Consider the following 15,924-nt stretch of genomic DNA (forward strand, 5'->3'; position numbering starts at 1 on the left):
TCACTGACAAAGGCTCCAATCCTTAAGATACTAGAATGGGACTCAGCAGATCTGGATTCAATTCCCAGCTCTGCTACAGACTTTCCATGTGACCTTGGATGACAATCTCCATTTGCCTCATCTCTAAAAGGGGGATAATTATAAGGGTTTTGTGAGGATAAATTAATAATGTTTCTGAGGTGTTCAGATATTATGGAGATGGGAATCATATCAGTACTTTGCACTAGCACAGAACCCTCTGTGGACTTTCACTGACTTCATATTTCTGTAGTTGCATTTAGTGCATCTATTTGCAAGTTGAGGGGAAAAAAATCCAATTTTATTCCTCGTAGAACTGTAGAGCCAATACAGTGATGGAAGAGACAGCTGAATTCAATTCTCCCCAATATAATTGTCTACAAAATTGTCAGCTAGTTTCTAACGACAAAATCCTTATGACTGCTGATACTGAGAGAGAAATTAAGAGTATTCTAATTTTCCTCTCCTTGCATCACGCCAGGGTTCATTAGTTGGTATAAATATATGTGGTTTATCTGAAAATTGTCATGAATCAGAGGTAATGTAGAAGTTCTTTTCTTCTGCTGGTAAGTGAATAGAACTAGAGAAACACAGAAGTTAAAAATCACGATCTGTTCAACTATTTAATATGATGTTGGGACAGTAAAACAACAGCTGCATTAGTTTAGTTACTGAATCAGAGCTCAGGCAACAAAGTTTCCAGACATACAGAGTGAGGGGGAGGGAACAAACTCCAAATATTGGCACAACTCAGTACAATTTGAGTGTATTACACGCTTACAATCTAGGGCAGGTAGTTAACACCCAGAAATCACCATACAGCTACTGAAGTCAAATTACATTTTAATAAGCCAGTAAACAAACAAACAAATAAGTAAAACAATAACTTGTGTTTTTGACAACTTTAACTTCATAGAAGTCCTTTATTTATGCCCCCTGACTGCAAAGTGATCTCCCCAAGCAGACTTCTTACCTGGTGGGGGCCAACTGACTTCAACTTTGTGGGATCATGACCATAATTAGTATGAATTTCCATGGAGAAAAGGAGTGTTGATAGGAAGTGTGAATGATTGCACTGAAAAATGGGGGGGAGAACAGAGATCACAGGAGCAGAAAGTGCGGGATCATCACCTGTGTGCTTGGTGCTGACATGAGCCTTCATATCGGACTCTTCCATGGTGACAAAATCACAGGCTGTGCAGCAAAGAGAAAACATCCATTGCTCTTTATCCACATGAAGGGACATATGACTGACGAACTGGACATTCATCTCGGTCTCAAACCCACAGACGTGACAGCTGCAGACAGAAGGGAATTAGAGAGAAAGAGAAAGAAACATAAAAAAAAATCCCCATAACAAATGTACAAAGCTTCTGCTCATTTTCATAAGAAAACTCTTGCTTCACTAATTTCTTCTCTTCTCTACTGTTGAATTTTCAATGGAAAATTCTTTTGCCAGCTGAACTGCCTCTGAACCGAGGGCCATGCCAACCTGATTAAAGGGAGGCCCAATGCAACAATCCCAAACATGCTATGATGATGCTCAATAATCATAAAGTTAATTAAAAACTACAGATTCCAGATGCTGCACATCACCTAGCTGAATCCTTTGGGCAATAAGATGCACTGCAGTCTTGCCAAGATGTTTAGTAGGGCTGGTATTCTGAAACTGAGAGTTTGCTGCACTCTCCAGGAGACATTCTCAAGCCCTGGAAACAGTCCCATGTCAGATCAGGATCTCCTGCAGAACTGCCTGACTTTCTGAGTACAAGCAAGCAAAAATGGGTTCAGGGATTCCTTCTACGTGACTGGACAAAAGCAATTATCACCAATGCAAATAATCAGCACTGATGCAAATTTTACAACTAGCAGATAACAACAATGATGTTCACAGATAATAGAAAGGAACTTATAGTTTAACTTGTTTTATACTGTTGTTTTAATTGAGGCATTAACATTTAAAACAAAGCCAGAACACTGAAAACAGTTTTGCACTTGCAGAGGGATAGATGAGATAATCTAACAGAGCTTGTGTATTTCTGATTTCTATGATTGTAATTAAATCTGTTCCCACCACTTAGATTGAAATAAGAGTGATTTTTGTAATCTATATGTACACTAGGGTTCATATCTAAGCTTGAAGAATATGTGATAGTGCTTACGTCAATAATAAATGCCTGAGCAACACAATTGTATCTGTACCATTCTTTTACCATCATGAGTTTTCCTAATGCTCCTATTCTCACCTTCATAATTTTGGCCTTCTTTATTATATGGAAACATTATTTCACAGGTAGCTGAATTATAAAACATACCTGCCTAAGGCAATCAAAGAGATAAATCAAATAGAGGAAATGTTTATATTTATAACAGAAATTTTAGTTGAAATGATTGAACTAATTGCATCAAGTGGAAGGCACTATAAATTACTGCAAATGTGTATACACGCTAGTATCCACAAAAGGGAACTTATTAGATGTATGTCGTACATGTGGTAAAAGATCATGAGGTATTTAAAGGCCTATTTGCCTTTCAAAGCCATTTAAAAAGTGCACAGTCTTTCAAAGTGTCCAGCAAGGCCCAGAAGCATGACATAACCAGCTGGGTTTTGTTGCTGAACCTAAAGTCAAATGTGGCTAAGCCAAATACTTCAGTCACGTTCTACCTTAGAACAAAAAGGATCATCCTCATAATTTGTCTTTAGCAAGCAGACAGGCATATAAGACAGTTGGATTCTGGTCTCTCATGTGTGGCCCTCTACTGGGTCCTCACCTGTAATAATAAGGGTGCTTCTTCCCACTGCCTTCAGAAGTGACAGCGCTGACAATGTCCTCAGTGTCTGTACTCACTAACTTCACAGAATGGACAGTCAGGTGCTGGTTCAGATTAGCACGGCACTTAGCAGCATAGGGGCACAAATGGCATTTGTATTTTCTCTCTTCTGAAAAACAAACAAATCATCTCGAGTGTGTGTATCAGTCTTAAGTGAGATACTTTAAAAACCTCATTTCAAATATGCAACTACACATTGCTTGGGTTAAAAAATCTGAGTAGCTTTTAGAATCATCCAGGCTGACACATTTAGGAGGTTGAAAAACTTCAGAAAGTTATCAGGCTTCACAATAGTAATTTATATAGATGACTCATTTTCAGCTAATTTAGGGGTATTTTTGAAATTTGGTATAATGACTGTATGAAGTTTAATACAAAACTTTTTAGGCTGTGGAAAACTGGTGTAACTGCAGCTCTGAGAACTGCCCCTCAGCTACTATAGATTCAGGTCAACAATGTGCCATTCATTTCTTCACCTAGCACTATTTTTTTCTGTAGGGTTTTAGTTCTTGAAGGTGGTTGTGTGCATATTATCTATCTTTCTATCTATGGTTTTTGATGCTTATTTACCAAAACTTGGAGAAAAGAGTCCATGGAGGTAGTCAAGTTCTGAGCACAAGTCAGCCAAAACCCCTTGAAGAATAATAAAACAAATCCAAACCAAACTCCTCGGCAGTTTCTGATGCTTCACAATTTTTGATTAACATCTCTAAATCCTGGCAACAAAGTCATTGCACACAGCAGGTCTTATTTTGTATTTACTTGATTAAAAAAAACAATCAAACATTAAATTGCCTTTAAAACCTTTCCTCTTTAAGAAGAGCTGCTTCGCTTTTGGAATACAATAATACAATGTGCAAGCGCTAACAAAGAGAAATTCAGAATCCGAAGAAGACAAAAATCACAAAACCGTAGAAAACACCATTTCTAGCATGGCCATACTGTATATACCAGCATTATGCTAACAATATTTTTCAGCACTATGTCTGACATTTTTGCTTCCTAATCTTATTAATCTGTGCATTGCATCTCAACACATTTGTCCTTTGGCCTGAGTTTGAGACATTCTCCCAAAAAAGCTTGCACTATACACTGGCTGCAACATCTGGTTAGGCAAATCCTCTGTATAAAACTACTGGGCATGGAGTCAGATCCTCAGATGACTTTAATAGATCTAGCTCCATTGACTTTATGGAAAAGGGTGTTGTAGAAAAGAGTCATCCTCTACTATCTTAACTTGAGCTAACAGTTCATGAAGGTGAACATCCCAGAGGCTAACTAATATCTGAAACACTAGAGCTTTTTCCTCTGCTGGTCACTAATGTTTAAAGAGCCTGTCATATAAACAAAAAAACAAAACAAAATACAACTTTCCTCCTCTCTTTAGAACCCTGTTTACAGGCTTGCTTAATTGGTGGTAACCAAAAGGTAGTTTGATATTGTCAGAACCTGGCAACTGGACAAATCTCCATTTAACCATTTGTTTTCTAAAATGGATGATGGTTGGGCCATAATGAGTTAGGTTAGCTTCTTGAATCTTTAGCCCAGTTCTACTTGTCTTCATCCCAAGTGAAGGGAACAGAGGATGTCTCTTTCCACTACACCTTGCAGTGAAACTTGCATCATGTTTTTCTTGCAACAAACTTGCATGACACTGTAAATGAGAATGCCAAAATGTTTGATTTACCTGTGTGCAGTGAGAGATGTCGGGACAATGTCTGCTGTCGGCCAAATACTTTTCCACACACGTCACAGGGAAAGAGTTGGTCATTAAATTTCCAAGATGGCAATCCGTTTCCTGCATCCAGCCCTATCCTTTCTGTGTCTATTCCAAAAATGCATAAATACAAAGTCTTATTTTAACAACTTAAAGAACTGTTAGATTTCACTGTATGGACTACTTCCATGTGTCATGTAAAAGAGAACACTCTCAACTCTACTTTGCTGTTCATGGCGCATGAGTTCACATGAACTCTGAAGCAGAGATTAATTTAATCTGTAACCTAAACTGCAAATATTCCTCTGCTCCACGGTCCATAGCATTTTGAGTTTCTGATACAAAATCCCAAAGCAGGGCTTCCACAGAACCAGAACACCCTTGGGGACTCTGGCAGAACACGAAAAAAAAAAGCAATGTTACAGATGACATTATAAGAATAGTATAGACAGGTAGCAATAATCTGATAAAACCTCAAATCCATCATAAAACTAAGAAAACAAAAAGGCAACAAAAGATGCTTTTTTGTTTTGTTTTTATCCCTACAAAGTCAACAAACTGGCTGCTGTACAGACTACTCTAAGGCAACCGAGTCTCCACCACATCAGTGTTACTCCACTCATCTACTATACAAGGAATTTTGCAACACAATATGGACTGTAATTTTTTTCCACCAAAAGCCTGTTGTAGATCTGACTATTTTGTATGGCATCTTTCCAACAAACTGTATTGCAGAACACTTCAGAGTTACTATAAAGTTGAAGAGGCAAACCATAAATAGTAGAGGAAGAGGTACAGGCAAGACAGAGCAGAGAAAAGCACTGATTTTTTCTAAATAGATCATTTCACCGGTCTTCTCACTTCCCCTCAGTGTTTGTCGGGTCTCTCTTTTGAGGCAGTGGTAAGTTTTACACTAATTTTTATTATTCACTTTCTCAGGCAATGTTTTCAAACATTTTCATTTTTATTGGCTTACTTCTTTGGGGAAGTTTTGACACCTGGTCAGTTCAAAACTGATTGGAATGTTGCAAAGGCAGCAGCTAAGCTAAGAGAGCAAAGCATGATCATCAACTGATGAAAGCTGAATTGTGTTCCATCCTGCTCCCAGGGCCCTTAGGGATCAGAAACTTTCAACAGCTTGGGGAGTTCTGCTTTTCTTGCACTAAGAAGCTGAGGACCAGGAGTGAGTCATCTTTAGAGAAGAGGGAGTTTTAACTACTTTAAGACTAGATGAAATCTCCATTGGTGAAAGTCTGTTCCAGATGACAGAAAATGCAGAGGTGAAGGCTCTCATACCACCAGACTCAGGGGAGGGATAGAGAAAAGGGCAGTTTTAGATCCCAGGGAATGAGGGGGAGTAGAAATAGATAATGTTCACAAGATAAGTTAGAGCAGCAAGGATATAGAGGGCAATTTTGAACTGGATCCTAGAACAAATGGAGAGCTTGAGGACAGTGGTGATGTCATCTTGCTGCTTCGTACGAGGGTTGCCAGGTGTCCAGTTTTAGACCGGAACCCCCGGTTGAAAAGGGACCCTGGAGCCTCTGGTCAGCACCACTGAGCGGCCTGTTAAAAGTCTGGTCGGTGCCTCAGTGGGGCTAAGGCAGGCTCCCTGCCTGCCATGACTCTTTTGGCTCCCAGAAGCAGTGGCATGTTCCTCCTCTGGCTCCTACGAGTAGGGGCAGCCATGGGGGCTCCGCATGCTGCTCCCATCCCAAGCGCCAGCTCCGCTGCTCCCATTGGCCAGGAACCATGGCCAATGGGAGCTGCAGGGGCGGAACCTGCGGACGAGGCAGCATGCAGAGCCGCTTGGCTGCACCTCTGTATAGGAACCGGAGTGGGGACATGCCACTGCTTCCAGGAGCTGCTTCAGGTAAGTGCTGCCCAGATCCTGCACCCCTGACCCCCTCCTGTACCTGAACCCCCTGCCCCAGCCCTGATCTCCCTCCCACCCTCCAAATCCCTCGGTCCCAACCCAGAGCACCCTCCTACACCCCAAACTCCTCATCCCCAGGCCAACCCCAGAGTCTGCACCCCTAGCCCTCACACACCCCAATTCCCTGCCCCAGCCTAAAGCCCCCTCCCATGCCCTGAACCCCTAATTTCTGGCCCCACCCCAGAACCCACACTCCCAGCCCAGAGCCCATACTCCCTCTCACACCCCAACCCCTACCTCAGCCCGGAGCCCCCTCCAATACTCTGAACCCTCTGCTCCACCCCCAGCTCGGAGCCCCCTCCTTGACCCCAAACCCATCATCCCTGGCCCCACCCCAGAGCCCGCACCCCAGCCAGAGTCCTCAACCCTCCTGTATCTTAACCCACTGCCTCAGTCTGCAGCCCCCTCCCACACCCTGAACTCCTCATTTCTGGCCCCACCCCAGAGCCTGCAACCCCAGGCTGGAGCCCTCACCCCCTCCTGCATCCCAACCCCCTGAACCAGCCTGATGAAAACGAGTGAGTAAGTGAGGGTGTGGGAGAGCGAGAGACAGAGGGAGGGGGGATGGAATGAGTGGGGATCAGAGCCTCAGATAAGGGGCGGGACAAGGGTGTTCGGTTTTGTGGGAGTAGAAAATTGGCAACCCTACTTTGTACACGTCAGAAGCTGAGCATCAGCATGTTATATCAGAGGAGACGCTTTTATACAATACCTCATTAAGCTTGAGCAGGAGGACTTCTATACTTAGAAGTTCACAAAATCAAAGAAGGAAAATGTATTCAGTAATATTCCAGATACAACACAGACGGATTGTGTTCTTTCTTTGTTTAAGGACCATAATTTCCAGTCAGGGTCCCCTTGACTAAAAGGCCAGGATTCAGTGGGACTTTCTCCTATATTCTACACCATCTGTGGGATTCTGGATGTATCATGTGACTAGCTCACAAGTCAAGGACTATAGAACTGGTATGTGTTTATTTAGAGCAATAGAGGAAATCTGGTTTGGGATTTCCTGTTAAACGGGAGCAGGGGGAGGAAAATATAGTATGACTCACCCAGGAGTGGAGGTGAGGCACAAAGGCTGAGACATTGTAATGTCCTGTAGGGCTCAAGTTACCACTGCAGGTCCCTGTATGCACGAAGCAATGAGGCACTGAACCATGAGCAGTAAACATCACACTAGCACTGGTGATGCTCCCATGAACAAGAGCCCCCTGCAGTTGCAGGTTTGGACTCCTTATCTGTGCCAATTCTGCTTCCATTTATAGAATAGAGCTGGCTGGGCAGCTTTTCAGTTGAATGAAAAATTAATTCCGATACTTGACAAGTTAAGTAATAACAGAAAGGCTCTTTATTTGGGAGGGGGTAGTTATGTAGTTATTATAGCATGTTTTATTGGAGGTCACATCTGTCAGCATCACCACAGCTACATGTTGTTGGTTTGGGTTTTTTTTTTTGTTTCTGCTATGATCCCATATCTATTTGTACAACAGGGACTTGATATTTGATAGAGGCCTTTGGATGCTACTATAATATAAATAACAAACAATTTTTTCTAGTGAGAGGACTCATGAATCTGTGAAATTAGTCATTTTGTAAAAATTAATATGAAAAAGAATGCAGACCTTATGTGTCACAATGTCCAAGAACATCAATAAACAACTCATTTGATTATATTCTTGAGCTCAAAACAATGAACATTTTGACACTGCAGCAATGCTATGGATATTTTAGTAGAGCTTTCAGAGTACATAATGAAAACAGCACTTCAAAAGGGGAATATGGTCATAATTATAAGAAAAGGTCAAGAATGTGCAGGTTTCTTCAATAGCGTCACAACAAAAATGAATTAATTGGGACACACACTAAACAAGCAGACTCAAATAGAAGTAAATACATCTCTTAACAATTCCTTCCAGTATTAGTCACTGGCCTTCTTTTATCTCTCAAGAAGCTGATATACAATATCCTGTTCCCTATGCTGGATTTATATCTATCAGAGTTGTGGGAAACTCATAGAAAGCTTGAAAAATATCCATTTTCAGATTATCCAGAGCTGTTAAAAACTAGTTCCATTTATGTAGAATAGGATACTTTTGATGCTTTTAATTATTTAGTTTTATTTTAAAGCTATACTGCTGGGTTGCAACTTTCAGTGATTTTTCTTCAGTAGTTGCTGACTTGCTTTCCTGGCTAGGATACTGCAAAGTATTCTAGTCAGCGTGCCCCTTACTTTAGCTATCATGACTAAAGTAAGCATCTGGTGCAATGTGGTGCTGACCACCTCCCACAAGGTTCTTTGAGCTCTTCACTCTCATAGAAATCAATCACTGAGTGATTTCATGCTGTGAAAAGACACTATTTGTCATCCATGGTAACCAAAGCTCTTTGTTCAAAGAACAGGTACAGCAAACTTTCCCACAACCTTCCTGTAATTTACCTCACCAACGACCTGAAGAGTCACTTCTGGGAGTGAGTGGATAGTTCAGTCATCATATCCACTCTATTCTTGGTTCCTTTGTGGGACGGCAAATAGGGGTGCTGATTAGTGCCAGTTGTGATGGTTATTTTTCTGAAGTGGGTATGTATGTACCAACTCAAATACGACAGTATTATAGTAGATATCTTACAGATACTTTAGACAGAGGATCATTCAGTCAGACAGGAAGGAACTGGATTGATACCAACTGATGTTGCATAACAAATCATCATTATATGGAAGGCTTCCCACAGAAATCCATCCTTCATCAAATTATCAAATCAAACTGTTCCCTCACTAAACTCCAAAATAAATTTTCCCCACATTGTGTACAAAATACTGATAGTACTATAGATAGGGAGAAAGACAGGCTCATCTGTTGATTGAAAAGGTACTGTAGACACTGTGTGAGTAGAGAACCCAGTCTAACAGTCATTTTTCTTTTGCAATTTCTTTGAATCCGTAATTGTTTTGTATGCCAAGAAATCCTTACCTTTTTAAAAATAGGTAAGCGTGTTTGGTGCAAGATTTCTGATTTAAACCCGTATTTAATAGCAAAAATGCTGCTGGAAAAAGAGCAAAGTGAAAGGCAAATTTCAAACTTTTAAGTGAAAATAGAACTTATGTAAAATACTGATGTTCCCAAATCAGAATATACTATTACATGTAGACTTAAGAGTTAAAAATGTTTTAAAACAAAGTACTCTTGGTGAAATGCAAGGTTTCTAAGTACTACTGAAATTCATAATTTTAAAAAGTAATAATACAGAGAGTTCTGAACTCACGGATTTAAAATGGTTTTAAAATGTAAATGTATGGAATTAAGACTACACACTGTGTACCACGTTAAATAATTAATGTGTTACTTTAAAAAGCTGAATTTGAATCTTCAATAAATTTCTTGATAAAAAAAGTAGTAAAATTTGTTAGCAACATTTCTGTCCTTTATGCTACACCCAGATGTCATTTTGCCACCAATCCTAGTAATTGCATACCGACAAGCAGTGTAAGGCTGATGGTCTGAAAAAAGGCTAGAAGAAGGTGGGAGAAAGCACAAGTCAGTATTATAACTGCAGAAATTTGCCCCATTATACCAAATATTTCATGTAAATTCAATGGATGTTTCATGTATATTGGCAAGCTTGGTTTTGCATCCTCAAATTAATGACATCAGTATGGATAGCATATTCCACCATCCTTTATAAAAAGCCTTTAACTTGACTTTTGCTTGAGAAATGCTGAGAGAGGCTGCTTCATTTGGTTGAAGGTATAAGCAAAGAAGAGAACAAAGTGTGACCTGAGTACATAAATAACTGTCCAGATTCACTAAATCAGCATTGTAATCACTGCTGGTAGTTCACAAAAGGGAATGTGCCGACTCTGGTTTTAGACTATGAGACACGATCAAAGAAAATAATCAAACTTTCGCTTTACTTAGCTTTTTAGCTGTTTTTACATGATTGCCTCACAATGTTTTAACTGTATTCTATTTTAAGCTATTGTATAGCACCAGCATTACCTTGATGGGGGAAGACAGTGAGGATGCTTTATAAATAAAATTATTATAAAAGAACAAAGCTTTGGGTCACCAAAAAAAAAAAAAAAAGTCACACGAAGGAGAAATTAGGGTTTATACGTTTGGTTGTTTCACTAGCTATACCGTCTCTCATCCTAAACCCCATGTAAACGGCTGCTTCAGCTGCCTCCATTTCAAACCTCCACGCAGCCACAAGTAATCAAAGATTCCATGGTCTACAAGCAGTGGTCCTAGCAGTGCAAAGCAATCTGCATGGGCAGACCCTTGTGTCCATGTAGAGGCCCACTTGAATGAATTATAAGGGTTTTCCTGTGCTAAAAGTACCCCCTGAAAAGGTTGAAATTAAAGATGCTGATGAAACCTAACAGGCACTTTTAGCCTTTACAATATCATAATTCCTCTGAAACTGTGTATCATTTTTTATATTTAGGAAGCATTTGGGGTTGTTGATATCAGGTTACAACTTCAGGATGGGATCCACACAAGCAGACCCACTCCACATGGTCAAGTGGAAGCCAGGACAGTGACTTTGAATCATAGAATCATAGAATATCAGGGTTGGAAGGGACCTCAGGAGGTCATCTAGTCCAACCCCCTGCCCAGAGCAGGACCAATCCCCAACTAAATCATCCCAGACAGGGCTTTGTCAAGCCTGACCTTAAAAACTTCTAAGGAAGGAGATTCCACCACCTCCCTAGGTAATGCATTCCAGTGTTTCACCACCCTCCTAGTGAAAAAGTTTTTCCTAATATCCAACCTAAATCTCCCCCACTGCAACTTGAGACCATTACTCCTTGTCCTGTCATCTGCTATCACTGAGAATAGTCTAGATCCATCCTCTTTGGATCCACCTTTCAGGTAGTTAAAAGCAGCTATCAAATCCCCCCTCATTCTTCTCTTCCGTAGACTAAACAATCCCAGTTCCCTCAGCCTCTCCTCATAAGATGAGGTTGTGACGAAGTGGGACTGTTCTTAATGTTTCCTCTGAATAGTGTGGGGGTGCCTCAGTTTCCCCTATGCAGTTCTTAAGTATCTAGGTGGTGGGGTAAGGGTGTATGATCATTGCAGAGCCCTAGAGGGCAGGTGTGTGCAGGAGTCTGGACACAAAGAATGGCTGACACCGTGTTTCCTGGCAACTGATGGCCTGGGCCCTTCCCCCCTGCAAGGTGAGAGCTAAAGGGTTGGAGAACAAAGGAATCAGGTGAGCTCCTGGCCCGGGAAAGGAGAAAGCCCAGAGGAGTGGGGCTGGAGGGAGTTTCAGTTGGGGGCTAGCTGGGACATGGAGTGAAGGGCAGACGTGGTTGTCTGGCTCACTGTCCCCCAAAATGGACCCAGCTGAGGGGTCCTGTTCTCTGCACCTGCAAGCTCTGTGTTAGACCATGTTCCTGTCGTCTAATAAACCTCTGTTTTACTGGCTGGCTGAGAGTCACGTCTGACTGCGAAGTTGGGGTGCAGGACCCTCTGGCTTCCCCAGGAGCCCCACCTGAGTGGACTCGCTGTGGGAAGCGCACAGAGGGGCAGAGGATGCTGAATGCTCCAAGGTCAGACCCAGGAAGGTGGAAGCTGTGTGAGCTGTTTGTCCTGAAGACAGGCTGCTCACAGAAAGGCGACTGCCCCAGAGTCCTGACTGGCTTCATGTGGAGCAGTTCCAGAGCATCGCCCAGGGACTCCGTGACAGAGGTGAAGGTCAGAAAGAGAACATTATGATGGAGAGATCAGAGAAGGAGCAGTGCTTAGTGAAAACAAGATTGAGTGAGTGGCCATTTTGATCAGTCCCGTTGAAGGTTAAATGAGGAGGTGAGAGCCAGGTGTCAAGAGAGTAGGTCAGCATGGAAGTTGAAGTAACCAAGAACGAGACAGAGAGGGAGAGATGGATATCAAATTCCGAACAGAAGGCACAAGATGGAGGGAAAAGGAAGGGAAAAGATACTTTAAGAGAATGAGTAGGAAGTGAGGAGAAGATGGAAATGGCAGAAGTGGGGGAGTAGGAGATCAACAGTAGAGCTATGCGAATAACAGATTTTTCAGTTCACTGGCAATTATGAAAAATTGAACAGACATTTCATTGTGGGCCAAACAAAAAATATTTTTTTAAAAATTTTTAGTGAATCAAAAAATTTTTAAAAAATTAAATGTTATTTTGAGTCGACCCAAAACAAAAAGTTTCAATATTTGAGAATTTTTTTAATTTCACTTTTAGTTTTCAATAATTTTAAAGGAAATTTTGAAACAAAAAGTTATTTTGAATTGAAAACTCAAAATTCAGTTTAGAAAACGTTGAAACTAAAAATTTAGATTTTTTTTGAAATTTTTTAATATTTTTTTTAAAACTAAAACAATTTGGCAAAATTGATGCAAATTTGCCAAATGTTTTAGTGTCCCCAAATCTGCGTTTTTCACCGAGAAAAGTTTTGGTCAAAATTTTTTGCCCAGATCTACTCAACACACCCACCACATTTCTTATGGAACAACTCAGGGCAACGTGTGTGAAAGAGAAGCCACTTTGGGACAAAGCAGCTGGAGAAGCAGTGTCAAATAGGTGACTAGGTTTCTGTGAGTGCACGGAGATAGAGGCCTGAAAACAGGGGTAGCACAGGTAGCTACTGTGCATGCTTCCCATGCAAGTGTGATTCAGCTCTGAGCTGAAGGGCCACTTTGGACCAAACCAAATATTTCACAGAGGTCACTTGAACAGCCATCAAATAACTTTTGGTTCCTTCAGATGCCTCCTATTTACCATTCAAAGAGGATAGGACACACTGTACATAGTGTTGCATCTGTATCACCGAGGCTTGTACCACTTGAAAGCCTACTTCTGTTTCTTTATGTTTTAAAGATGAAAAGTTTAATAAAAGTTTTATTCAGAAAAATAGTTGTAATATTCAACCAGTCAAGTAAACATTGCTTTAAAAACATGCATTTGGAAATTCTCCTCTCCACTCTTATCACTGCACTCAACTAAGATATTTCATTGGCTCTCTGTTTTTGTGCAGTGCCTCATTTGAGATTTTTTTTTTGCTTTAGAAATTTCCACTTACATGCTCATCCATCTTCTGTGCCAATAGCACAGTACTTAAAAGCTGACTAGAGAACTCCTTTCCTGAACTATGCAATTAAAGTACCACTGCAAATTTGGTCCCTAAAAGCCCACAAACCTCTTACAAGCTTAATAATATATTGACTGTATGAAGTTGCATCTTCTCCAAATACAATATATCTTACTCTCATTCCCCCACTCACTGTCAAAGTGATTCTACCTGCACTGCCAACAATTATGTTGCTAGTAATCCAGTTAAAATAAATTGTGGATTCTTTCCAGTTCCTTTATAAAATATGCTCTCCTATTTACCTACTGTAATTGTGGCCCTGGGTGAACGCTGTTTTCATTTATCATTGTCACTACCACACTGAACTAACTAGTACTTTATTTTTGGATAATATTTTTCATTGTGAACATAATCATTCATGGAATCTTGTTTTATGTGATCAATCTGTTACGAGCAACTTTGATTTTTTTTACTTTAAACTCTCATATGCATCTCCATAATTTTTTTTTAAAAGAGATCCTATTTCTTAACCTCACTTCAGTTGAAATACTACAAGTTTGTTTGTCTCCTTAATATTTTTGTTATGCTTTTTGTAATTATAAAAACATTCAGTATTGTCACCTGCAATATTTTTTAGTCACAATGCATGTCAGATAAGAATGGCTGTTAAGGGGATGTCAAGTTTCCATTTTTACTAATTTATCATCCAAATATAATAATCTTTGATCCATCTGGTAGAAGGAGAAAAAACTCATTGCTAAATAAAACAATTTAATTAACTAAACCTTAGTGGATACTCTTAAGGTTTTTGAAATGTTTTTGCAAATAATTATCATTACCATGGAAATTCGGTGAATATCAAAGTAATGTTATTATGGTTGTCTGACTGACCACAAAGATCCTTACTTGATAGAGCTAAATAAGATGACTATTTGTATGTCCATAGTATGATACTTCTAAGTTTTACATATGGTATTTCTAAAATTGCCTGGTACTAGGTGTGGAAGTATTGGACTAAGGAGCCAACATGCCCCTCACAAGGCAGCACTGACTTTATGCACTGAGGTACTCCAAATGAACAACAGAATTGCCCAAAAGTGTTTGAAGAAGTCACTGAAAAGTGATAGATAAAGATGTCTATTTCCAGGAAGGGAGATAATGAGGAGATGGAACTTTAATGAACTTCAGATAGGAGTCAGGAAAAACATGCAGCCAACTATCTGCTCAAGCAAAGTGGTTGGATGAGACAACGAAAGGTGGGAGCAGGAATCCACCACCACACACACCAGGGATAGGCCAGGTTGCTAGAAAATGGAAGTTCACAAAGATGGTGACAAACATAAGAGCTGGAATCCGAATAAAACAGGAGGTAGACTAGGAGACAGGAGGCAGAGGAAATTACAGCAACATAGGTGAGCCTAAGACGAGAGGACTTATTTTCTCTTGTCCTTAAACAGCATTTCTACATAAACTTCACTTGTAATACAAATAATTTTTCACCTAAGCAGCAAGGTTTATGGTAACCTTAAACTGAATACCACAACTTTGAGATTTGCTTTTATTTTAACCGATTCTCTCTTTTTTTCCATATTGGATAAATTTGTTGATTTAAGCAATATAAAGTTACTAGCTGTTATCTATGCAGAGGCAAACAATCCTTTGACTTCTGAGGAGAGGCAGAGGGATATCTGACCCTAAACCCAGCTTGAGTTCTCAGTTGCCAAAAATGAAACACAAGTTGCCTTTGGTGCTTTGTCTGAAGTTGGACTGAACCAACAGACAAGAATAAAGACTCAGGAGGATAGCTAAGCCTTGATGGACAAAGTGACAATTATCTAGCTGAAAAGGAGAAATATTTTAATGTGACCATTGTAAAACTATTGAACAGACCTATGAGTCTCATGGTACATCATATCACATCCTGTAAAATGTACCGAAGTGACAAACAAAAACCTAGCAAGTACTTTTCAAATTTTGAGATTTTATTTTTTAAACTGAGTTTTCAAAAACAAATACAAAACTATTTGCCCCATCTCTCTCTCTTCAAAACTTGCTTTTAAAGAGAGTCATTTAAAATCCAATATGAACAAATAGGGGATGAAGTGAAACTTTTTTCCAGTTTGCTTCTCACACTGATGTGAGTTTCAAATGATTGCAGGAATATGAAGTGAAGCCATCAAGGTTTTTTTCTGTTTTGAAGATAAATCATGAAAAACCACTCATTTTAGAGAGGTTTCCCATACTTTAAATCAGTCCAAGTTCATGAATCTTGGTGAAGCTAGTCTCAGTTGCAGGTTTTAAACAAACCCTGAAACAGAGATAATTCTGCTGTAGTTCCTTTACAGAAACTAGTTTTTA

At 40.1% G+C, this 15,924-nt stretch overlaps 1 protein-coding gene across 3 annotated transcripts in view; it reads right to left on the minus strand.

The window, feature by feature from the left end:
• The window catches only part of ZNF827 (zinc finger protein 827), a 133,783-nt gene that overhangs the window by 10,136 nt on the left and 107,723 nt on the right, over positions 1-15,924 (minus strand). For all 3 annotated transcript variants that reach the window (XR_012158582.2, XM_073341277.2, XM_073341279.2), the window contains exons 9-11: positions 4,538-4,675; positions 2,791-2,959; positions 1,150-1,316 (exon numbers count right to left, since the gene is read on the minus strand). Coding sequence is in view for 2 of the 3 variants with exons in the window: in XM_073341277.2 (XP_073197378.1) it covers positions 1,150-1,316; positions 2,791-2,959; positions 4,538-4,675 (474 nt within the window). In the remaining variant the exon portion in view is untranslated. The remainder of the gene's footprint in view (positions 1-1,149; positions 1,317-2,790; positions 2,960-4,537; positions 4,676-15,924) is intronic.

The sequence above is a fragment of the Lepidochelys kempii genome, chromosome 4 (assembly GCF_965140285.1).
Source record: "Lepidochelys kempii isolate rLepKem1 chromosome 4, rLepKem1.hap1, whole genome shotgun sequence".
NCBI lineage: Eukaryota > Metazoa > Chordata > Testudines > Cheloniidae > Lepidochelys > Lepidochelys kempii.